Genomic DNA, 22265 nt, shown 5'->3' with positions numbered 1-22265 from the left:
AGCTCTCTCAAGGGCGTCCAGACCCGGAACCGCTCCAGCTCCCTCCGGGAAATCCACCTCCCTTGCCCAACGCTCCCTGCCTGTACCATTCGCCTGAGCCCAAACCGGCCTAACCTGCTCTCCCGAGCCGCCCCCCCAAAGCCGCGCCGGGGAAGGCAGCTCGCAGGCAGGGAGCTCAGTGCCAGCGTGAGGCGGAGGGAGAGATTTGATGATGCCGCACAGTTGACTTGGCGAGCCAGAGGGCGGAGCGCCGGCAGTCCTGCCTAGCAGTTCCCCCTGGCTGGACAGGGGAGGGGACCCTGCCAGGGGTCTGCAAGCTTCACCCAGCCCACCCCACACACCCCGGTAGAGTCAGCGGCAGCCGCAGCAGCGGTAAGTGGAGGAAGGGAGGGACCCACTATCGCGGGCGCCTGTGAGCTGGGGACTAGGGGGGCGAGGAAGCAGAGGGACAGAGAAGGCTGCACGGCCTCAGGGGATAGGAACCGAGCTCTCCCGAGGCTCTCGCCTGGGCTTTGACCTCGAGGCCTCAGTTCAAATGCAGCCCAGGGCCAGAACAAACCACACGGCCCCTCGGTGGGTGAAATGGGCTGGTCGGGTCTCAGCCCAAGTCCCAGTGGCGACGGAATAACAAGTAGGAGTTAACCAGGCAGGGAGGCCAAAGTGCCAGACGGACCATGGAACCTGAGCTCATGCCTAGAGGGGGCCGGGCCTGTAGCAGCATGGGGGGGGCGGGGTTAGTGCCAAGCAGAATATTCCATTGTCCCCACACATTGGCCCTCTTGTGGTCTAGAACCCAGGAGTCCTGGCTCCCAGCCCCTCCTTGCTCTAACCACTAGACTCCCCTCCCCTCCCAGAGCCGGGAGAGAACCCAGGAGTCCTGTCTCCCACCCCATCCTGCTCTAACCACTAGACTCCACTCCCCTCCCAGAGCCGGGAGAGAACCCAGGAGTCCTGTCTCCCACCCCATCCCGCTCTAACCACTAGACTCCACTCCCCTCCCAGAGCCGGGAGAGAACCCAGGAGTCCTGTCTCCCACCCCATCCCGCTCTAACCACTAGACTCCACTCCCCTCCCAGAGCCGGGAGAGAACCCAGGAGTCCTGGCTCCCAGCCCCCCCCGCTCTAACCACTTGATGCCACTTCCCTCCCAGAGCTGACTCCCACCCCTAAATCCAGAGCGGATCTAACCCCGGCTGCTCCTGTAGGTGTGAATGGGAGCAGGAGGGTTTATAGCCATTCAGCACTACCCAGGAAGTGCAGTACCGCCCGCTGCCACCTATCAGAATGGGGGAGACAGAGAGCCGAGATGCCCCCCGAAGGAAGGGCGTACGCGGCTGAGCTGCCCGTCGGCAAACTCCTCCTCTGCTCAGCCCGGCCTTGTTCCGGGGACTGTTCTCCTGCTCGCCCCCAGAGGGCGCCCCCCGGTGGGTTTGCTGGGCGGCGCAGGGGAAGGATGCTCTGCTCAGAGCTCAAAACCTGGGCAATTCCAGCCCCTTCCGCAGCTGAGCCCTTAGGACACCGCACCTGGGGCCCCTGATTTGTGCATTGCAGGTCCTGGGCCGGGTCCCCGGCTGCTGGACCCCCAGCTAAGGAGCAGCACATGCTCCCGGCTCCGGCGATCCCTGGTTCAATCCCCTGGCCAGGGCTCCTGCAACACACGCTCATTAGAGGTTCCAGCCACTCCCGGATCTTCCCTCCAGCTGCTGTCCCTAGGAAGGAGCAAATCAGAAGTCATTAGTCTGGAGGCCTGGGAGCCCTGGCTAAGTGCCTTGCGGGGGAGCGGCTGACTGCCAGAGCATCGTACCAGGCCTCTGAGTGGAACAGGTTTGGGGGGACACTCCCTCCTTGATGGCTGGGGTGCCCGGGAGCCCTGCCAGGGCTGGGGCTGGCTAATGACACCCGACTAGTCAGGGCTGGCCCTTGGGCTGGGCTCTCGGCTGACAGGTGCCTGGGGTAAAGCGCCGTCAGCCGTCCTGGCTCTGCAAATCACCACAGGGATCCCGCTCTGGCTTGTTAAGCCCGTGGGGTGGAAGGGATCGGGATCTCCCCTGTATCTGATGGCACAGAGAGGCCCAGGGGCTTGCCCAGCGTCACTGCGAGTGAGTTGGGAATAGAACCCAAGAATCCTGACTCCCAGCCCCCACTGCTCTAACCACTAGACCCCACTCCCCTCCCAGAGCCAGGAATGGAACCCAGGTGTCTTGGCTCCCAGGTCTTTGCTCAGGGCTCTAGGCTGGGCTGCCTCCCGAGTCCCAGCACCTCTTGTACTGAAGAGCTTTTAATTCCAAAGGGGACAGATGCCAGGCAGTGCCATTTGGAGCTGTTTGGACAGAGGGCTCCCACTGATGTCCCTGGGGAGAGAGCCCACCGGGGTCTCCGCTGCACTCACTGGCGGTCACCGGAACGACGGAATTGGGTGGACCTGCCTGTAGTGAGTTTGACAGGTCTCAGTCCAGTACAGCAAATGGGACTCGGAGCCCACACTGCTCTCAGCCCCTAGGGAAGGTCCCTCCAGGGGTGGGACGTAGCAGCTGTGTAACAGCGCACAGCAACCCCACATAGGCACGGCTCACCCAGCGCTCACATGCAGCCACCTCTGGGGTGGGACGTAGCAGCTGTGTAACAGCGCACAGCAACCCCACATAGGCACGGCTCACCCAGCGCTCACGTGCAGCCACCTCTGGGGTGGGACGTAGCAGCTGTGTAACAGTGCACAGCAACCCCACACAGGCACGGTTCACCCAGCACTCACATGCAGCCACCTCTGGGGTGGGACGTAGCAGCTGTGTAACAGCGCACAGCAACCCTACACAGGCACGGCTCACCCAGCACTCACATGCAGCCACCTCTGGGGTGGGACGTAGCAGCTGTGTAACAGCGCACAGCAACCCCACACAGGCACGGCTCACCCAGCGCTCACATGCAGCCACCTCTGGGGTGGGACGTAGCAGCTGTGTAACAGCGCACAGCAACCCCACACAGGCACGGCTCACCCAGCACTCACATGCAGCCACCTCTGGGGTGGGACGTAGCAGCTGTGTAACAGCGCACAGCAACCCCACACAGGCACGGCTCACCCAGCACTCACATGCAGCCACCTCTGAGGTAGGATGTGGCAGCTGCATAACGATACATTGCCCGCGACGCAGGAATGGCTCACCCATCGACATGCAGCCATCTCTGGGGTGGGATGCGGATCTCGGTAAGAGCGCAGAGCATTGGCAGAGGAGGACAGTGAGTAGAAACACAAGGCGATTTGCATCTTCTGAGGCTGCTGACCTAGCAGAGAATTCACGCAGAGTAGACACAAGGACAGGAGCCAGGTTAGCCTGTTGCCTGGAGTGCCTCGCTGCCTCTGTGGCTAGGTCTATTTGTTTAAATACACAGGGACTTCACTCCCTCTGGCCCGTCCCTGGCTCCCGCCTCAGCTCTGGCAGCCGGTCTGTGGCTGGGGGCTGTCAGTAAAGCAAATGGGTTTGAATTCGATTAGTGGCTGAGGAGAGGACCAAAGTAAAACGCAGGGTGGGGGAGTAACAGAGCGAGCCAGCAAGAAAAAGACAAGGACAGGGAGGATAAACCAGGGCCCAGATCTTAAATGTCTCTGTGGAGTCTCATCTTGAAGAATCTCTCTCTCTAGATACAGATCCCTTTGTGCAACAGTGCAATGCAGCCACCTCTGGGGTGGTGCATGGCAGTGTAAAACAGTACTCAGGAATTTTGTACAGGGATCACTCACCCAGCACTGAAATGCAGCTGCTTCTGGGGTGGGTCATGGCAGCTGCATAACAGCGCACAACAATGCCACACAGGGCTGGCTCACCCAGCACTGACATGCAGCCACCTCTGGGGAGCCTGTATGTAGAAACGGACCCTGTCTGCATCAGAGTGTGTGTGCAAGGGGGGAACGTAGCAAGCGTGGGACCTTGCCAGCGGAGGGAAATGTGTTAGGTGGAAGGAAGGATATAGCTCCAGCCCACTCCCTTTCTCCCTGCTCTATGCCGACCCTGTGCCTGCCTCCTGGGATGTGTCCACGGCCCCCTCCCACCCTGGGCCCGCTCCAGTCCAGCTCCCTGGCATCTGCCAGCCTCCGCTCTCCCTGATCCTGCAGTTTGTCAGTGTCCATTATTAACCTGGCTGCTGATGGGCAAAGGGACCCAGCTTTGATCGGATACTGTTCCCCGCCTCCTTCCCCATGGCCATTTCCCCACACCTCTCCCTGCCAATGACTGCCCTGAACCAGCCTTCTGAGGGGGCGGGGGGCGAGGTTACACTAGCCTCAAAGTCCTGCCAGGATAGCTCATTTCCCTCAGGGAACTGCTGTAAGCCGTATCAGCTCTTTTTCTGATAGAAGTTGCCGTAACCCACCCCAGAGGCAGCTGCATTTCAGTGCTGGGAGAGCGATCCCTGTACTGTGCTGCCGTGCATTGGAATACAGCTGTTATACCTTCACTAGGGGAGTTTGCTCTGGTCTAGCTCCACTGGCAAAGCCTTTCTAGTGTAGACAGGAGTTCCTAGAGCGATGCGGGCTGGGCCCCGGTGCAGGGGGGTGTCCCCGTGTGTCTCTGTGTCTCTCGCAGTGCGTGTGTGTCTCTCAGGCTGTGGGTACGACTACACTGCACCGGGAACCCGGGTTCCCACTCCGGTTTGAGCCTAGTCCCCCTTCCGTCCACACTCAAATCAGCCTGACTTGGGCCAGGAACCCCTCGGGCCCGTGGCCCGTGGCCCCTGCTAAGGAGGGTGGGTCAGAGCCCGAGTCTTGCTGAGACTCGGGGCGGAGCCCTGTCACTTGGCAGCATGGAGGCAGGTCGAACGGCAGACCCGAGCCGGAGGGTCGGCGGAGCAGTGTGGACGCGTTAGCGCGGCCGTGAGACCCGGGTCTGGCAAGGGTAATGATGCAGCGTGGCCGGATGCCCAGGCGCGGAGCCAGCGAGTCCCCCAGCGCGGATCCCGCTGTCCGCTGGGTCCCAGCGTCTGTCTGTCCGTCTCACGGCGCGGCTGCGTCTCGGCGAGTGTGGGGGGGAACGGAGTGGGGATGGGGCTCCCCTCCCTTCCCCTCCCAAGCCCTGCGGCCTCGTGCTGTCAGCCCTTCGCAGTGTGTTTGTCTGTGTGTCTATCACCCACCGCAGCCCCAGGCACCTGGGCCGGGTTGTGGGGAGGGGACGCCCCCCCCGGGTGGCTCGGCCCCCAGAGGAGCACAGAGGGGCCCAGCCTATTGCTGAACGTGCTAGGACCTGAAGGGGTCCCTCTGCCCTGCCTAGGACCCCCCGCCCGAGGGAAGCTCTGGCCCCGCTTCAGCAGCCAGTTGCCAAACCCTGTTCTGCCAAACCTCCCAGAGCGGGGGTGGGGGGCAGGTCGGGGTCCCCACTCCGCCTCCTCCCAAGCCCCTGCCTCCTGCACAGAGCTGGGGGGAGGTGTGAGCAGCTCCAGAGCCGATGCCAACAGCTGATGTGCCCCCTCCCCTGCTCTGCCCCTGCTCTCTGCGCCCCACACCACAGGGGGCAAGGCCCCCCTGCTGCACCCTATTCCCCACCTGGCCCCGCCCCAGAGCAGAGACCCCCCCACCCCTCCCCATACTCACACCAGCCCCTTCCCTGGAATTTTTGCCCAGCTGGGTACCAAGACCAGGATCCTGCCAGCAACCCAAACGCCCGGGGTCCATCTGCCCCCGGCGATGCCCCCTCCAGCCCCTCCCAATGCCCCCCATACCAGCCAGATGCCCGCTCTGCTCCGCATTCGGTTCTCCCAGTGCTGCCACTCCCCTGGGCTCCCCTGCACGGCACAGGGCGTGGCGGGGGGGCTCTGGATTTCCTCCTCCCGTCCCGCTGCTGAACGCTGCAGAGTGCCCCCTGCTGGGAGAGGCCAGGACTGAAGTAGCCAGGAGCTCACCCCCCAAAACCAGCACCCCCTGCTGGGAGAGGCCAGGACTGAAGTAGCCAGGAGCTCACCCCCCAAAACCAGCACCTCCTGCTGGGAGAGGCCAGGACTGAAGTAGCCAGGAGCTCACCCCCGAAAACCAGCACCTCCTGCTGGGAGAGGCCAGGACTGAAGTAGCCAGGCGCTCACCCCCCCAAAACCAGCACCTCCTGCTGGGAGAGGCCAGGACTGAAGTAGCCAGGAGCTCGCCCCCCAAAACCAGCACCTCCTGCTGGGAGAGGCCAGGACTGAAGTAGCCAGGAGCTCACCCCCCAAAACCAGCACCCCCTGCTGGGAGAGGCCAGGACTGAAGTAGCCAGGAGCTCACCCCCCAAAACCAGCACCTCCTGCTGGGAGAGGCCAGGACTGAAGTAGCCAGGCGTTCACCCCCCCAAAACCAGCACCTCCTGCTGGGAGAGGCCAGGACTGAAGTAGCCAGGCGCTCGCCCCCCCCAAAACCAGCACCTCCTGCTGGGAGAGGCCAGGACTGAAGTAGCCAGGCGTTCACCCCCCCAAAACCAGCACCTCCTGCTGGGTGAGGCCAGGACTGAAGTAGCCAGGCGTTCACCCCCCCAAAACCAGCACCTCCTGCTGGGAGAGGCCAGGACTGAAGTAGCCAGGCGTTCACCCCCCCAAAACCAGCACCTCCTGCTGGGAGAGGCCAGGACTGAAGTAGCCAGGAGCTCACCCCCGAAAACCAGCACCTCCTGCTGGGAGAGGCCAGGACTGGGATTGCAAACATAGCGACTTTGATTCAGCTGGGGGGGCAGGAAAGTGCCGGCTGATTTTCTAAACAGGTGTGAACTGATTTTTTAGCTCAGAAAGGCCTGGGGGGGGTGCAGAGGGGAGTGGACCCCCCCACCCCCGCAGCGTGGTCCCAGCTCGCGCTCCCTGGCAGGGGAATCTGAGGCCGACAGCAACTTTGCAGCCCCCTTCGTCCTGTCCAGACTTGCTGCTGAATCCCTCAACCGCTTCTGGCCCAGGCGGGAGGCGGGGAAGGGACCCAGAGAGAGGGAATGGGGGGCGGGGGGGAGGAGTAGGGCAGGGAAAGGAGCACGTGGAGGCGCGATCGAGGGGGCAGGAGCGGAGGAGAAAGCTGGAGCTGCTCGACCTTTGGCCACGTCCCCAGGCTCGGTTTGTCTTTCAGAGGGAAGATGGCAGAGAGCTCCCTGTACACGCAGCGCCTAGAGGCCATCGTGGTGAGTGGACCCCTCCCCACCCGCAGGGACCCCAGCCAAGGCAGGCCTAGGGCCCCCCCACCCCCTTGCCCTGCTCCGGGAGAATCCCAGCGAGTCAGCAGCCCAGGGCACAGGCGAGGCCCACAGCTGGTGCCCCCACAGCCAGCGCTCCTGCCCCGCTCCCCACAGCGCCCCCTGCTGGGGGAGACTGGCACTGGACTAGCCGCGAGCTCCCCCCACAGCCAGCGCTCCTGCCCCGCTCCCCACAGCGCCCCCTGCTGGGTGGAGCTGGGACCGGAGTAGCCAGGAGCTCCCCCCACAGCCAGCGCTCCTGCCCCGCTCCCCACAGCGCCCCCTTCTGGGGGACACTGGCACCAGACTAGCCGTGAGCTCCCCCCACAGCCAGCGCTCCTGCCCCGCTCCCCACAGCGCCCCCTGCTGGGTGGAGCTGGGACCGGAGTAGCCAGGAGCTCCCCCCAAAGCCAGCGCTCCTGCCCCGCTCCCCACAGCGCCCCCTTCTGGGGGACACTGGCACCAGACTAGCCGTGAGCTCCCCCCACAGCCAGCGCTCCTGCCCCGCTCCCCACAGCGCCCCCTTCTGGGGGACATTGGCACCAGACTAGCCGTGAGCTCCCCCCACAGCCAGCGCTCCTGCCCCGCTCCCCACAGCGCCCCCTTCTGGGGGACACTGGCACCAGACTAGCCGTGAGCTCCCCCCACAGCCAGCGCTCCTGCCCCGCTCCCCACAGCGCCCCCTTCTGGGGGACATTGGCACCAGACTAGCCGTGAGCTCCCCCCACAGCCAGCGCTCCTGCCCCGCTCCCCACAGCGCCCCCTTCTGGGGGACACTGGCACCAGACTAGCCGTGAGCTCCCCCCACAGCCAGCGCTCCTGCCCCGCTCCCCACAGCGCCCCCTTCTGGGGGACACTGGCACCAGACTAGCCGTGAGCTCCCCCCACAGCCAGCGCTCCTGCCCCGCTCCCCACAGCGCCCCCTTCTGGGGGAGACTGGCACCAGACTAGCCGTGAGCTCCCCCCACAGCCAGCGCTCCTGCCCCGCTCCCCACAGCGCCCCCTGCTGGGTGGAGCTGGGACCGGAGTAGCCAGGAGCTCCCCCCACAGCCAGCTCTCCTGCCCCGCTCCCCACAGCGCCCCCTGCTGGGGGAGACTGGCACTGGACTAGCCGCGAGCTCCCCCCACAGCCAGCGCTCCTGCCCCGCTCCCCACAGCGCCCCCTGCTGGGTGGAGCTGGGACCGGAGTAGCCAGGAGCTCCCCCCACAGCCAGCGCTCCTGCCCCGCTCCCCACAGCGCCCCCTGCTGGGTGGAGCTGGGACCGGAGTAGCCAGGAGCTCCCCACACAGCCAGCGCTCCTGCCCCGCTCCCCACAGTGCCCCCTTCTGGGGGACACTGGCACCAGACTAGCCGTGAGCTCCCCCCACAGCCAGCGCTCCTGCCCTGCTCCCCACAGCGCCCCCTTCTGGGGGACACTGGCACCAGACTAGCCGTGAGCTCCCCCCACAGCCAGCGCTCCTGCCCCGCTCCCCACAGCGCCCCCTGCTGGGGGACTCTGGCACTGGACTAGCTGCGAGCTCCCCCCACAGCCAGCCGTCCGGCTGTCCAGGCAACAGGTGCTGGGCGGTGGGCGACTTAGTCCAGTTTCTGGGCCTGCTGGAGCTGACAACTGGCCTGTTCGTCACAGTGGTGACCTCCTGTCTCTGCAGGCCCCTGGGCTGGGCTGAATCCTGGAGCCAGGAAGCTTTTAGCAGCCAGGGGAGTAACCTGAGCCCTGGCTCTCCCCCCTGCCCCCCCCCGCCCCACGCCTGTCATTAACAAATCAATTATTCAGCAGGCAGTGGCTCCAGAAGCAGCTTTTCTCCGGTTCAGGCCTTTCAGGCTGAGAGAGGGACCTGGAGGCCTGCCCAGCCCAGCGCAGCACCCTGGGAAAGGGGGATGGGGGAGAAGGGGGATCGGGCCAGGGGCCAGGATGGAGCAGCAGGCATGTGGGGGTAGCGATATGCATAAGTCCACACAACATGGACATGGGTGTGAGCAGCATTTGTACCATGCGTGTGCACACGGGGTGAATAGCGTCAGGAACTCGCGTGTGCACAGAGGTTGTGATGCAGCAGGCAGAGGCATGTGCACACGGCAATGAATAGCAACGGAGACACTCGTGTGCACAAAAGCAAACGTGTGCATGGGTGAATAGTGTCAGGGACATGTGTGTGCATGGGTGACTAGTGTCAGAGACACACATGTGCACTCAGAATGCACAGAAGCAAGGACACGTGTGTGCACAGGTGGGGAACAGGGTCTGGGACAACACGTGTGCAGATGGGTGAATAGTGTCAGGGACACGTGTGTGCACACTCAGTGGGAGTCTAGTGTCAGAGACACATGTGTGCACTCAGAATGCACAGAAGCAAGGACACACGTGTGCACAGGTGGGGAACAGGGTCAGGGACAACACGTGTGTGCAGATGGGTGAATAGTGTCAGGGACACACGTGTGCATGCAGGGAGAACAGCAGCAGGGACACACGTGTGCATGGGTGAATAGTGTCAGGGACATGCGTGTGCACCCAGAATGCACAGGACACACGTGCAGGGTGGTGAACAGGGTCAGGGACAACACACGTGCAGATAGGTGAATAGTGTCAGGGACACATGTGTGCATGTGGGGAGAACAGCAGCAAGGACACACGTGTGCATGGGTGAATAGTGTCAGGGACATGCGTGTGCACTCAGAATGCACAGAAGGACACACGTGCAGGGTGGTGAACAGGGTCAGGGACAACACACGTGCAGATAGGTGAATAGTGTCAGGGACACACGTGTGCATGTGGGGAGAACAGCAGCAAGGACACACGTGTGCATGTGGGGAGAACAGCAGCAAGGACACATGTGTGAATAGGTGAATAGTGTCAGGGACATGCGTGTGCACTCGCAATGCACAGCAGCAGGGACACACGTGTGCACTCAGAATGCACAGAAGCAAGGACACGCATGTGCAGGGTGGTGAACAGGGTCAGGGACAACACGCGTGTGCGGATGGGTGAATAGTGTCAGGGACACGCGTGTCCAGGCGGGGTGGAGAGCAGCAGGGACACGCGGGTGCCCTGGGCCGGGTCTATCCCGTGCCAGCTCCGCAGGGTCCCCATTGGCCGCGCACGTGGGCTCCCCCCGCCCAGGGCCCTTTGTCCGCGGCTCGCCGCGTCTGGCCCCGCAGGGCGGCGGCTCCAGCCTCACTCGTGCTGCTCCCGGCTGCAGGGGCGGCGCAGGGTGCAGGAGCGGATCCTCCGGACGCGCCGGGAGCTGGAGGAGGAGAAACTCCGAGCCCAGCAGCTCAAGGTACCGGGATTGGGGGCAGCGGGGGCGGTGGGTGGGGTCTACGGGGGGTGTTAGGGGAGCTGGGGGTGGGGTCTCCTTGGGGGGTTAGGGGAGCTGGGGGGTGTGGTCTCCTGGTGGTGAGGGGGTCTGTGGGGGGTAGGGTCTCGGGTGGGGGTCTCCTGGTGGTGAGGGGGTCTGTGGGGGGTAGGGTCTCGGGTGGGGGGTCTCCTGGGTGTGAGGGGGTCTGTGGGGGGTAGGGTCTCGGGTGGGGGGAATCCGGGGGGTGTGGGGGTCTGTGGGGTGTGTTGCGGGGTAGGGTCTCTGGTGGGGGTCTCCTGGTGGTGAGGGGGTCTGTGCGGGGTAGGGTCTCGGGTGGGGGTCTCCTGGGGGTGAGGGGGTCTGTGGGGGTAGGGTCTCTGGTGGGGGTCTCCTGGGGGTGAGGGGGTGTGTGGGGGGTAGGGTCTTGGGTGGGGGTCTCCGGGGGGTGAGGGGGTCTGTGGGGGGTAGGGTCTCGGGTGGGGGTCTCCTGGGGGTGAGGGGGTCTGTGGGGGGTAGGGTCTCGGGTGGGGGTCTCCTGGGGGTGAGGGGGTCTGTGGGGGGTAGGGTCTCGGGTGGGGGTCTCCTGGGGGTGAGGGGGTCTGTGGGGGGTGTTAGGTGACTTGTTTGGGGGGGTGTCTGTGGAGGGTGGGTGGGGTTAGGGGAGCTGGGGGCTGGTCTTCTGGGATGTGAAGGGGTGTGGGTGGCATCTGTGGGGTCTGGGAGGGGTATTTGGGGACTTTGGGGGTGGAGTCTGCTGGGGATCAGCCCAACAAAGGGGTGCCAGGATCCCTGTCTGCCTTGGGAGTTGCGGGGGCAGGGATTGCTTGCCAGTGTGGGGTGATGGCTTTTGGGGGGCGGCAGTTCCTGCACAGGGACACACCAGCACCCCCACTCTGTGCAGCACATGGCAAACCCCTTGGCACGGATCCTATTACCAGTCAGAGGCCACCTGCTGCCTGGCTCCTGGGGCAGGTGGAGTCACCTGCCTGGCGCTGTGGAGGTGCTGAAGTGCCACAGGCCACTAAACCAGAGCATGTGTGTGGGCGCGGTGCAGGCGTGTGTACACGTGTGTAAGGCTGTGGATGTCCACGTGTGTGTGCATGCGTATGTCCATGCCTGTGCACATGTGTGCATCCCTGGTCTAGCATTGTGCATGAAGCATGAGTAGCAGCAGGGTCATAGGTGCAGTTGGGGTGTGTGTGTGTCTGTATGTCCCCGTTTACATGTATGTACGCTGTACTTGGACACGTGTGCATGGAGCAGGAGCAATGGCAAGGAGACATGTGCGGGGGGGTGTGGGGATGTAATAGAACACATGGGGTGTGTTGATGTCCACGTGACTGCGTGACAGCATGGGTGCATGGCTGTATGTCGTGGGGGGGGGCACATGGGTACATGTGGCCTCGATCCAGGGCATGGGGGAGGGGCAGGCTGATAGAGGATGTTCTGCTCTCTCTCCCCCAGAGGAAGTCCCTGCGAGACCGGTGGCTGATGGAGGGGTCGTGTCTGCCCCCCGAGAACGACCCCACCTCCCCGCTATGGCAGACACAGTCCCGCATCCAGGAGCTAGAGCAGGATCTGTCCAGGTAAGGAGAGGGCAGTGGGTACGTTGCAGGGGAGATCTGCAGCGGGCCTCTTCCCCGGGGGGGATCACAAAGCATTTTACATGCTTCACCCAACAGTGAAATGCAGCCACCTCTGGGGCGGGGCTTGGCAGCTCTTTAATGGCCACACAGCAATGCAGCACTGGGGATTACTCATTCAGCCTTGAGCTGCAGCCACCGGGCAGGGCAGGGCCGGTGATTAACTCCCACCCAGCAAGCTGCCTGGGGATTGCTCTCTCGATTCTGAAATGCAGCCATCTCTGGGGTGAGGTGTGCAGCTGTTTAACAGCCACACAGCAGTTCGGGATAGCAAGGAAGATCTGATGGGGATTTTAGGGAAGCAAAGTGGAAGCAGACAGATCTGGAATTGGGGATTGGCCGCCCAAACTTTTGGTGGGGGCCATAAGCCCTCAGTACTTCACCCCCTACCCGTTACCCAAGAGCTCCCCTCCCCTGCCTGGATCGGAAGAAGCATGCAAGTAAAACACAGCAAAGGAATCTGACATTTACAAAGCAGACAAACGGTCTGTAACCACAGGAGCTGTAGCATAGGCAAAGCGCTGAGGGAATCACAAGGAGGGCACGGGGCGGGGAGGTGACTGAATGCCGAGTAAGCAGCACTCCGCAGGATTAAATCACCGCTCAGAACAATGGGCAAGAGACGCCACAGCTGAGCAAGTCGCACATGTTGAATTTGGAAGGTTTATTAAACCCTGGAACTTTTTATCCCTGCACATGGGGGGACCCCCCACCCTGGGGTCTGTCCATCTAAAGGGAACTTTGCGATCTCTCTGCCCAATCAGAGCTGCTTTCACCCAGCAATCTCACAGCGCTTTGCCAGGGCAGGGGGAAACTGAGGCACAGAGCAGGGCAGTGACTTGCCCAGGGCCACAGGGTGAGGCAGGAGCAGAGCTGGGAATGGAACCCAGGAATCCTGACTCCCAGTCCCCCCCGGACTAGGGCGTCCCTCCCCCGGCTCCCCCTTCTCCATCGTGTCAAACATAAGCTGCTTGTCGTCTCCTTCGTGGCCTCTCCCCGCCGGACCAATTGTCTCTCATTCACTATTGAGCTGCCAACTCCCGTCTCCAGCGCCCGCCTGGACCCTTTGCAGACCAGCCCCGCGGTGCTTTCTCCCTGCTTGGGAGCAGCTCCCCATAAACCCCCTAGAAGCACCTCATTATCCACCTGCAAATCCTCCCCTTGGCCGGGAGGCCTGCAACCAACCCGAGAAGGGCTGAGCTGTTTCCTTGGGCTGCCTGCCTGCCCGTAACCAGCTGGTGTCGCTTGTCCCAGATGTAGATCGGAAGCTGTCAGGGCAGGGTCTTTTTGTCCTGTCTCTGCAGCATCTACCACAACGCGGTCTTGGTCTGTGACTGGGGCGCCTAGGCTTTACCGTAATACACCTAATCATAACCAGAGATTTTGCTTCTCAAAACCAGAGACCGGGCACCTAGGAGACCTGACTCCCAGTCCTCCTTGCTCCAACCCCTGGACCGTGCTGCCCGTGCATGTGAACCCGTAACAAACAAGAAGGATCTTGGCAACGTGATATCATTGCAATGTGCCCATTTATACAGAACCCACCATTTCAACCAGCTGGGTTAGAAAAGCCAGTGAAACTGGTGTGCACATGGGAATAAACTGGCAGGGGTGTGTGCGTGTGAACGCACATGCTAGTTAGGGAGACACCACTTCAGTCTGGCACCTGTGTGGCTTAGCCCCTATTCTGCTCCCAAATAAAGGAGATTTCCCTTTAGATTTTTATTATGTGTCGGTAGATCAGGGTTCCCTTGCATCAGGTGCTGCCCAGACATAGTGAGGGACAGTCCCTGCTCCAGAGAGCTCACAGGCTAAATACATAAAGGATGGGAGGGGAAACTGAGGCATGATGAAGGGAAATGTCAGGCCAGGGATAGAACCCAGGTGTCCTGACTTGCAGGGGCCTGTGCTTTAGTTTTTGCTCCTGGGCCATCGTAAGAGGCCAATGGGGTTTTTACCCCCAACAGGCAGGGGCCAGGGCAAAATTCTACATGGCCAAACTGAGCTCAGCGTCTCTGCTTTCCTGGTTGTGGCCGGGGAGCAGGGTCGGCCCGAGTCCCCATGGAAAGGGACCCAGCCTGGGAGCTTTTCTCTCCCTCTCTCTGCAGCCTCCAGTCTCAGATGCAGCAGCTGGATAACCCGGAGCATCCCGGCAAGTCGCACGAGGCCTTGGAAGACGCCAAGCAGCCAGCAGGGGGCACCTGTGAGGTAACGCAGTGGGGCAGGAGGTGAGGGGAGCGCGTGCTGCAACAGCCCAGGAAGAGGGGGAGCTGGAGGGCAGGGGGGCCCAGGCCGTACCCAAGCCAGGGGGAGCCCCCCTCTGCGTGCTGCATGGGGTGGGTAAGAGGCGGGGGATGGGGCAGGCTCAGTCCCCCTGAAGATATAGTGGGGTCCCTCTGTGGCCTTGCAGACAGCACAGCCGGGGGGTGAACGCGCTGCCTGCGGGGGGCAGAGTCTCCTAACCCCCCCCAGCCCTCCCCTGCTACCCAGCCCTTGGGGGGTGGAGGGGGAGTCAGAGCCCTTTGCTCCCTGGCCTGGCTTGGTGCCATTTCATTGAACCTGGCGGCTAGAAATACAATATTGGTTGTGCCCTGACATGCAAAAAATTCTGGCCACTGACCAGACGGGGCCCTGCCACCCATTGTCATTACCCCTGGTCAGGCCACTGGCCGGCTAAGCTGGGGGGGGGGGCGTTCAGCCTCCCCAGTCCCACCCTGCTGAGCAGCTCCTGTTCTGTCCCTTCCCCCAGCTGGGTTGTCTCGTCTCTACGGTTAATGGCCTAAATTCTTCCCCCCAGGCCTGTGTCTGAGCCTCTGGCCTCTTTCCAGGACTCCCGGGTTCTCCCTGGGTTTCCTTTGGGCTTCGATCGCTTCCTTCTTGGGCTGCAAAAACAACCCCAGATGAAGCAAAAGTGACCCCTGGAAAACAGGAGGTTGGAGCCATTCTGGGCCAGTAAATTGTCCCCAGGCCCCTCCCCAAGCTGTCACCCCCCCGCTAAGGCGCCCGTGTCTCTCTTTCAGGCCCGGGGGGCTGGCTCTGCTTCGGCAGGTGAGTTGTTCCCTGTTGGCCGGGTCTGGTTTCCCCAGGGGGTCGTGGCTAGGTCCCTTCCTGAGGCTCGGGGGGGGGGGTGTCGTGGCTCAGGGAAGAGGGGGGGTGGCGTCAGCTGCAGGACGTGAGCCGGCAATGGGCTGGTGCCGCAGCGTGCGGGGAGGGAGCGGGATCCCGCAGCTCAGGTCGTGGGGGCCCGGGGGAGCAGCCGGCTGGGGAGAGGCTGCATGCCCAGAAGCCGACCGCGTGGGCAAGAGAGAGGAACGACCCCTGCTCTGGGGGCTTGTGCCAGGGCTGCCCGTGGAGCACAGAGGCTGGTGACTCGGGGGGGGGGGCGTCCCAATGTAATATCGATGGGGCAGGGACTAAATGTGTCCTGGGGGCTCCTCTCCCCATAGGGGGTCCCTCTGGGGCAGGGCAGAGGAGGGAGGGCGCAGGATCGACCCAGCCTCCTTTCTCTTCCAACCAAACCCAGGTGGCGGGGGTTGTGGCTGCGAGACCGAACCTGCCCTCCCCCTGGCTCCAGTCCCCGCCAAGAGGGCCATGCGAGCGGCAGCCCGGGAGACCCTGGAGAACGGGGACGTGTCGAGAGCAGGTGAGCGTTCGGCCGGGGCGGGGCACCACGGCTCCCAGAGCCCTGGCCCGGCAGCTGGGCCAGTACTCGAGGGCAGCCGGGGCCAAATCTCAGCCTGGGGATTCCTGCATGGGACGTGGTGAGAGCAGGGGGCTGGGAGCCAGGACTCCTGGGTTCTGGTCTCAGCCCTGGAAGGGGAGTGGGGTGTAGTGATCGGAGCAGGGGGCTGGGAGCCAGGACTCCTGGGTTCTGATCTCAGCTCTGGAAGGGGAGTGGGGTGTAGTGATCGGAGCAGAGGGCTGGGAGCCAGGACTCCTGGGTTCTGGTCTCAGCCCTGGAAGGGGAGTGGGGTGTAGTGATCGGAGCAGGGGGCTGGGAGCCAGGACTCCTGGGTTCTGATCTCAGCTCTGGAAGGGGAGTGGGGTGTAGTGATCGGAGCAGAGGGCTGGGAGCCAGGACTCCTGGGTTCTGGTCTCAGCCCTGGAAGGGGAGTGGGGTGTAGTGATCGGAGCAGGGGGCTGGGAGCCAGGACTCCTGGGTTCTGATCTCAGCTCTGGAAGGGGAGTGGGGTGTAGTGATCGGAGCAGAGGGCTGGGAGCCAGGACTCCTGGGTTCTGATCTCAGCTGGGGGATGGAAGGTTGGCGCAATGGGGAGATGAGGGTACTGGGACCAGCATCCTTGGGTTCCTTTCCTGACTCTGCCACAACTTCCCTGGTGGCCTTGGGCTATTCTACTAGTGAACCATTCCACGTAGCGCCCCCAAGGACACCCCGGCTGGGTCTCTGGCCTCTCTGCTGCCCCTCCTTGGGGCCAGGGTGTTACAAAAAAACCCTTGCCAGAGTCCCCAAAGAGTCAGTTCATCACCCCCAGATCTAGAGCACGGAGCCCTTAAAATCACACGACATCTGGTCCATCAGTGTAGCACATACCACGCTCCGGCGGCTTGTTCACCTTCAGTCCTCTCCTGGCCTTCTGCCAGGCCCAGCCCCCCACTTCCCAGTGGACCCCCTTCCCCCCACTGGGAGGGCATGCTCAGCCGGGGAGCCTCCATCCCTCCATCTCCCCAGCTAGTCCCCTGGCCCTCGGCTCCAGCTCAGAAGAAGGCAACTCCAGCCTTCAGCCTGGCAAACTCTGGTACCTTCAGCCTTCCCCAGGGCCCTTGACATCCTCCTGCCAGGATCACTTCCCTCTCTGATTCTCCTGGGTCCCTTATAGCCCCAGCTGCTGCCCCCGCCCCCTTGATTGGCCCAATTGGGCACAGCTGTGCCCTGTGTCACAGGGTGGCCGGGCCCTTTAAAGGAAGCAGGTCCAGCTCCTCTGTGCTGACAAGTCACCTCCCTGTTTGTGCCTCGGTTTCCCCACCAGTCAAATGGGACCGATCTCCCCCGCGGCCCAGCGTGGGGAGGCTCAGTCCAGAGAGGTCGGCGAAGCGCTTTGTAATGCGTGGAGGCAAAGGGGCAAAGCTCACAGACCCCTACAATAATGACCACCTCCAGCGAGGGGCTTCCTGCTTGGGGACCAGTCTGAAGGATCCCCCAGGTGATGCTGTTGCCTAGAGACCAGTATCTCCTCAGCCACCTTGGGACAGGTCCCCCTCCCTCTGGAGCCCTGGGGAGAGATCCAAGAGGCTGACCCACGGTCTCTTTTGCCTTCAAGGTCCCTTTGGCGTGGAGGGGATCAGCCCTGGGGAGGGCAAGACTGAAGCCAGCGCTGCTGCCCCAGGAACTCGGGATGACGGGGCAGGGGCCTCCGCCAAGCAGCCAGAGAAGCTGGGCGTGGGCAAGGTGGAGATGATCATTAGAAACCACCTGGGCCAGGAAGTGGGCAGCATGGACGCCCTCGGGCGGACGTCCCCCGAGACGGAGGGGGAAGCTCCCCGGGGAGAGAACGGGCTGGAGGAGGCTTGGGACGGAAGGCCAGAGCGGGAGCCGCAGAGCCCGCCTGCCTCTGCGAGTGACGCCCGGGACAGCAGGATGGAGGAGAGCGTGGCAGGGGAAGGGAGCAGAGAGGGGCCGGAGGGGGAATCCGGGGTGCAGGAGGGGGAGGCGCAGGCCCTGCCAGTTGAGAACTGCTGCCTCGATTCCCCGAGGCCCGAGCCGGACGGGGAGCTGGAGGAGCCGATCGGGGTCATGGAAGAGGGGGAGATCTCGGCTGAGCCTGCCAGGGGAGCCACGGAAACGGAGGAGGCAGAGGCTGCCCAGAGGACTCAGGGCAGGGCAGCAGAACCAGAGAGGCCGCAGGAGCTGGGGAGAGGCCCTATGTGGCAGGAGCCTGCTAGGGAACAGGAGCGTCAGGTGTCCCCCGGGGCAGAGCATTCCCAGGCTGCAGGAGTGGGAGAAGGAGCAGAGACAAAGGCCTCTTTGCAGGACCAGATCCCGGCTCTGCAGGGCCAGATCCCCTCCCCCCAAGAGGCTAAAGCAGGTCTGCTGGACCAGACCCCTTCCTCTCTGCAGGAGGCTAAAGCCCCTCTGCAAGACCAGATCCCAGCTTTGCAGGGCCAGATCCCCTCCCCCCAAGAAGCTAAAGCAACTCTCCAGGACCAGACCCCTTCCTCTCTGCAGGAGGCTGACGTATCTATGCAAAACCAGATCCCAACTGTGCAGGACCAGATCCCATTGTCTGTGCTGGAAGTTAAAACATCTCGTCAGGGCCTGATCCCCTCACCACAAGAGGCTAAGGCAGCGCTGCAGGACCAGATCCCTTCCTCTCTGCAGGACCAGATCCAATCTGTGCAGAACCAGATCCCTTCCTCTCTGCAGGACCAGATCCAATCTATGCAGGACCAGATCCCTTCCTCTCTGCAGGACCAGATCCAATCTATGCAGGACCAGGTCCCTTCCTCTCTGCAGGACCAGATCCAATCTATGCAGGACCAGATCCCTTCCTCTCTGCAGGACCAGATCCAATCTATGCAGGACCAGATCCCTTCTTCTCTGCAGGACCAGATCCAATCTGTGCAGGACCAGGTCCCTTCCTCTCTGCAGGACCAGATCCAATCTGTGCAGAACCAGATCCCTTCCTCTCTGCAGGAAGCTAACATCTCCCTCCAGGACCAGATCCCATCAGCTCTCCAGAACCAGATCCCATCACCCCAAGAAGCTAAAGCAGCTCTGCAGAACCAGATCCCTTCCTCTCTGCAGGACCAGATCCCATCAGCTCTCCAGGACCAGATCCCTTCACCCCACAAAGCTAAAGCAGCTCTGCAGGACCAGATCCCTTCCTCTCTGCAGGACCAGATCCAATCTATGCAGGACCAGATCCCTTCCTCTCTGCAGGAAGCTAACATCTCCCTCCAGGACCAGATCCCATCACCCCAAGAAGCTAAAGCAGCTCTGCAGGACCAGATCCCTTCCTCTCTGCAGGACCAGATCCAATCTATGCAGGACCAGATCCCTTCCTCTCTGCAGGAAGTTAACATCTCCCTCCAGGACCAGATCCCATCAGCTCTCCAGGACCAGATCCCTTCACCCCACAAAGCTAAAGCTGCTCTGCAGGACCAGATCCCTTCACCCCACGAAGCTAAACATTCATTCCACAGCCAGATCCCCTCCAGCCAAGAGCCAATCCCTGCACTTCACGGGGAGGTACCGCTTACCCCATCCGGCAGAGCACCAACCCCGGAGCAGGCGCCTTCCCAACCCAGGGAGAGCATGGCCCTGAAAGGAGGCAGCGGCACTGGCCCGGTTTCATCGGCTCCAGAAGAAACCACTGAAAACCTGGGGAAGCTCCACCCGGAGCAGCAGCCTCTGCTTAAGGAAGCCTCCGGGCGCCGGATGGGCTGGAAGCAGCCACAGAATCCCGTGGCCAGGAGCCTGCAGCCGGGAGCTGGCACCTTGAAGTCGCTGGCAGCCGTGAGCCCAGAGGCCCCGACATACACCACTGCCTCTGCCAACACCGCCTCTCCATGCCAGGGCAGGAGCGCCACCCCCACCCGGCCGGGAGATGGGCAGGAGACGGGCAGACGCAAGCAGAAAACGTGCCAGTGCTGCTCTGTCATGTGATCCCGGCCCCGCCTGCCGCTGGGATGGCGCGTCGAGAGCCCCAGCCGGAGACCGGCCGATCAGAGGGGCCTTGCTCCAGTGCCTGGGGGCCCGTGCAGCCGCAGCTCAGCCCCTTGGTGTTTTAATTCCCCCGGGGAGGCTGTTCATTTGTCCTGCCTGGTGTTTTCCTACGGAGGGGTGCCTGGGGTAGGCAGTTAGTCTGGGGGGCACCTGTCTCCTGCTGGCAGGACATGGCTGCTGGCTGCAGCGCTAATTTCATGTCTGGTTGGTTCTGTCTCCAGCCCCTGCATCGAGGGGTCCTTTTCCTTCCGTCCCTGCCACGTCTGCCCCCTTCTGGAGCTCTGAGTGCTGGGCAAAGTGGGGGGGGTCTCCTATTCCTGGGTGTTCAGGGCCCCAGCTCACACTTCTGCACACGCCTGTATACACGCACGCTTGTGTCCCGTCCCCCCCATGAATGCACATGCCCCTGCCCGAATACAAACCTCTGCGTACAAACGTGTCCACGCGCCCGGTCTCCCGCACACCCCTGAATACGCAGCCAGGCCCCCAGGTACAAATGCAGCTCTAGTGTGACGTGCTCACAAGTGCACGTGCACCCCCCCAGTACAGAAGTACACACAGACACAATGCTTACCCCTCTGCACACAGACACTGCACACGCATCACGGCCCAGACAGGTGCACTCACACTCGCACCCACACACAGGCCCGACACAATCGCACACTGGCAGGCGCCTCGCCAGATGCCTGCACACACCCAGACGTGCACACACGAGTACGTGTGAGCTCAGCCTCCAGCTGAGCTGGGCACTGCCTGGCTGCCTGCTCCCCAACACGTCTTGGCCGAGAGACCTTTCCCAGAGTCGTCGCCGTGCCAGGAGGGGGCGCCCCACGCAGGTCAGTGACGGAGGCCTCAGAAACCACCTCCTCCCCCAATCCTCAGCCCAGCTTTCCAGCGCCTGCATCCTGCCCCTTGCAGGACCAAACCCCCTTTCCCAGCTCTGGCTCGGGCAGCCCTGGAGCTCAGTAATCGGACAGGCTGGAGCAGCCTGGCCCCGAGTCTCAGAGGTATTTCGGTGTCCCTGGGGATCTGGGCCTCAGATGCCACGGTGATGGGCATCAATAGAACAGCCCCCAAAGCTGGGTTTGTCTCTGCCCCCCCACCCCCCTTTTAAACCGCTCTTGTTTGGAATGAGTGTGCGAGAGCCGGGCACACGGGCTAGCCTTGAGCTGTCCAGCAGGGGTCAGTACTGAGTGATTCACAATTAAAGTCACTTTCAATGGGAAGCTGCTGCTTGTGACTGTGTGGGGGAGACCAGACAGCAAGTGTGAAAAATCGGGATGGGGGTGGGGGGCAATAGGACCCCAAAATCGGGACATCTGGTCACCCTACCCAGTGATGGCCTGCTGGGTTCTCTGCCCACCTCTGCCATTTTACTGCTGGGTGACGTTAGGCAAGTCCCGTCCCCTCTCTGGCCTCAGTTTCCCCTCCCACCCTCGTGAGTGTTGCCAGGCAGGGACTGTCTCTCAGTGTGTGTCTGTGCAGTGCCCAGCACAGCGAGATCCCTGATCTCAGTCAGGGTCTGGGCAGCGCCCAGCCTGAGGGGGACTCTGATCTCGGTCGAGGTCTGTGCCCTGATCTAATAATAGGCACCAAGCGTGGGGATTATCCCCATTTCAGAGAGGGGAAGGGACCTAGGGAATCCCTGCTCCAGCCTTTAAGGTCCCCTCCCTCGGCAATACACCTTCCCGCCCAGTGCTGAGAACAGGACTCCTGGGTTCTGGTCCCAGCTCTGGGAGACAAGTAGGGTCAAGCGCATTGCAGTGAGGGGCTGGGAGTCAGGCCCCTGCCTCCTGTTCTCAGCTCTCTAGTGGGGGTGGGAGGCTGGACTTCTGGGTTCTAGCCCCAGCCACGGCAGGAGAGTGTGGTGTAGTGGTTAGAGGCTGTGGGGGGCTGGGAGTCAGCGACTCCAGATTTACACCCCAGAGCATCCTTGGCCCTCAGTGCTGTTACTCTGGCTTTGCAGCACTGGTTCCACGTCTGGGCTTGTCTTCTCGTGTGGGGCTGCCCAGATTTCAGCCTTCAGAGTGCGGATGGGGGCAGCAGCTCCGAGCCCCAGTGCTGCAGTCCAGGCTGTGACAGCAGGAGACCAGAATCCTGCCTGGCCTCGGCGCCGCTGTCTCTGCCAGCACAGACTGTCCCATCACCCTAATGAAACCTTCCCCCTGGACAAGCTGCCAGCTCTGAGCACAAGCTGCTGGGCAGACACCACCAGGTGATGCTCAGCATCTCGCCTGAGCCTGGATTGTCCGTTTTAAACGTTTACGGAGCCGCTGGAGTGGATGGGGCCAGATCCCCAGCTGGTGTAGCTCAAGGTAGCGTCATTGGCCCTGTGGGGCTGTTTGACACCCGTGGAGGCTCTGGCTCTGGCTGCTGAATGAAATCAGTGGGAGTTCAGCACTGGGAGCTTCCCAGGGGCTGAGCAGGGGGTTGTGAATGGGTCCAGGTTTCCCCGCAGGTGGGAATTCAGCACATCACA

The 22265-nt window shown here is 62.6% G+C and overlaps 1 protein-coding gene across 5 annotated transcripts; it reads left to right on the top strand.

Moving 5' to 3' along the window:
* The first annotated feature begins 19 nt into the window (after nt 1-19).
* PALM3 (paralemmin 3) lies at nt 20-21012 on the top strand. Of its 5 annotated transcripts, none has more exons than XM_044994451.1 (9): nt 20-372; nt 7060-7111; nt 10361-10441; nt 11924-12045; nt 14211-14310; nt 15123-15150; nt 15626-15745; nt 17382-19027; nt 19160-21012. In XM_044994451.1, exons 2-9 carry the CDS (start codon nt 7067-7069, stop codon nt 19724-19726), a joined length of 2709 nt encoding a protein of 902 aa, XP_044850386.1. In that variant the 5' UTR covers nt 20-372; nt 7060-7066; the 3' UTR covers nt 19727-21012. The 5 variants fall into 5 exon arrangements, with proteins under 5 accessions (XP_044850386.1, XP_044850385.1, XP_044850384.1 ...); XM_044994450.1 differs by having other exon boundaries at nt 24-372; nt 17382-18421; nt 18512-21012; XM_044994449.1 differs by having other exon boundaries at nt 24-372; nt 17382-18421; nt 18467-21012.
* Nucleotides 21013-22265: the final 1253 nt, after the last annotated feature.

Source organism: Mauremys mutica, chromosome 20, assembly GCF_020497125.1.
Source record: "Mauremys mutica isolate MM-2020 ecotype Southern chromosome 20, ASM2049712v1, whole genome shotgun sequence".
Taxonomy (NCBI): domain Eukaryota; kingdom Metazoa; phylum Chordata; order Testudines; family Geoemydidae; genus Mauremys; species Mauremys mutica.
Note: the sequence above shows the minus strand (reverse complement) of the source record. Positions and strands in the feature narration are given on the sequence as shown.

What these genes read in the sequence shown, in the direction of transcription:
- PALM3 (XM_044994448.1), top strand. Translation starts at nt 7,067, where the DNA reads ATGGCAGAGAGCTCCCTGTACACGCAGCGCCTAGAGGCCATCGTG. An exon ending in AGCGCCTAGAGGCCATCGTG is followed by an intron (nt 7,112 to 10,360) that starts GTGAGTGGACCC and finishes TCCCGGCTGCAG; the next exon opens with GGGCGGCGCAGGGTGCAGGA. An exon ending in CAGCAGGGGGCACCTGTGAG is followed by an intron (nt 14,311 to 15,122) that starts GTAACGCAGTGG and finishes TCTCTCTTTCAG; the next exon opens with GCCCGGGGGGCTGGCTCTGC.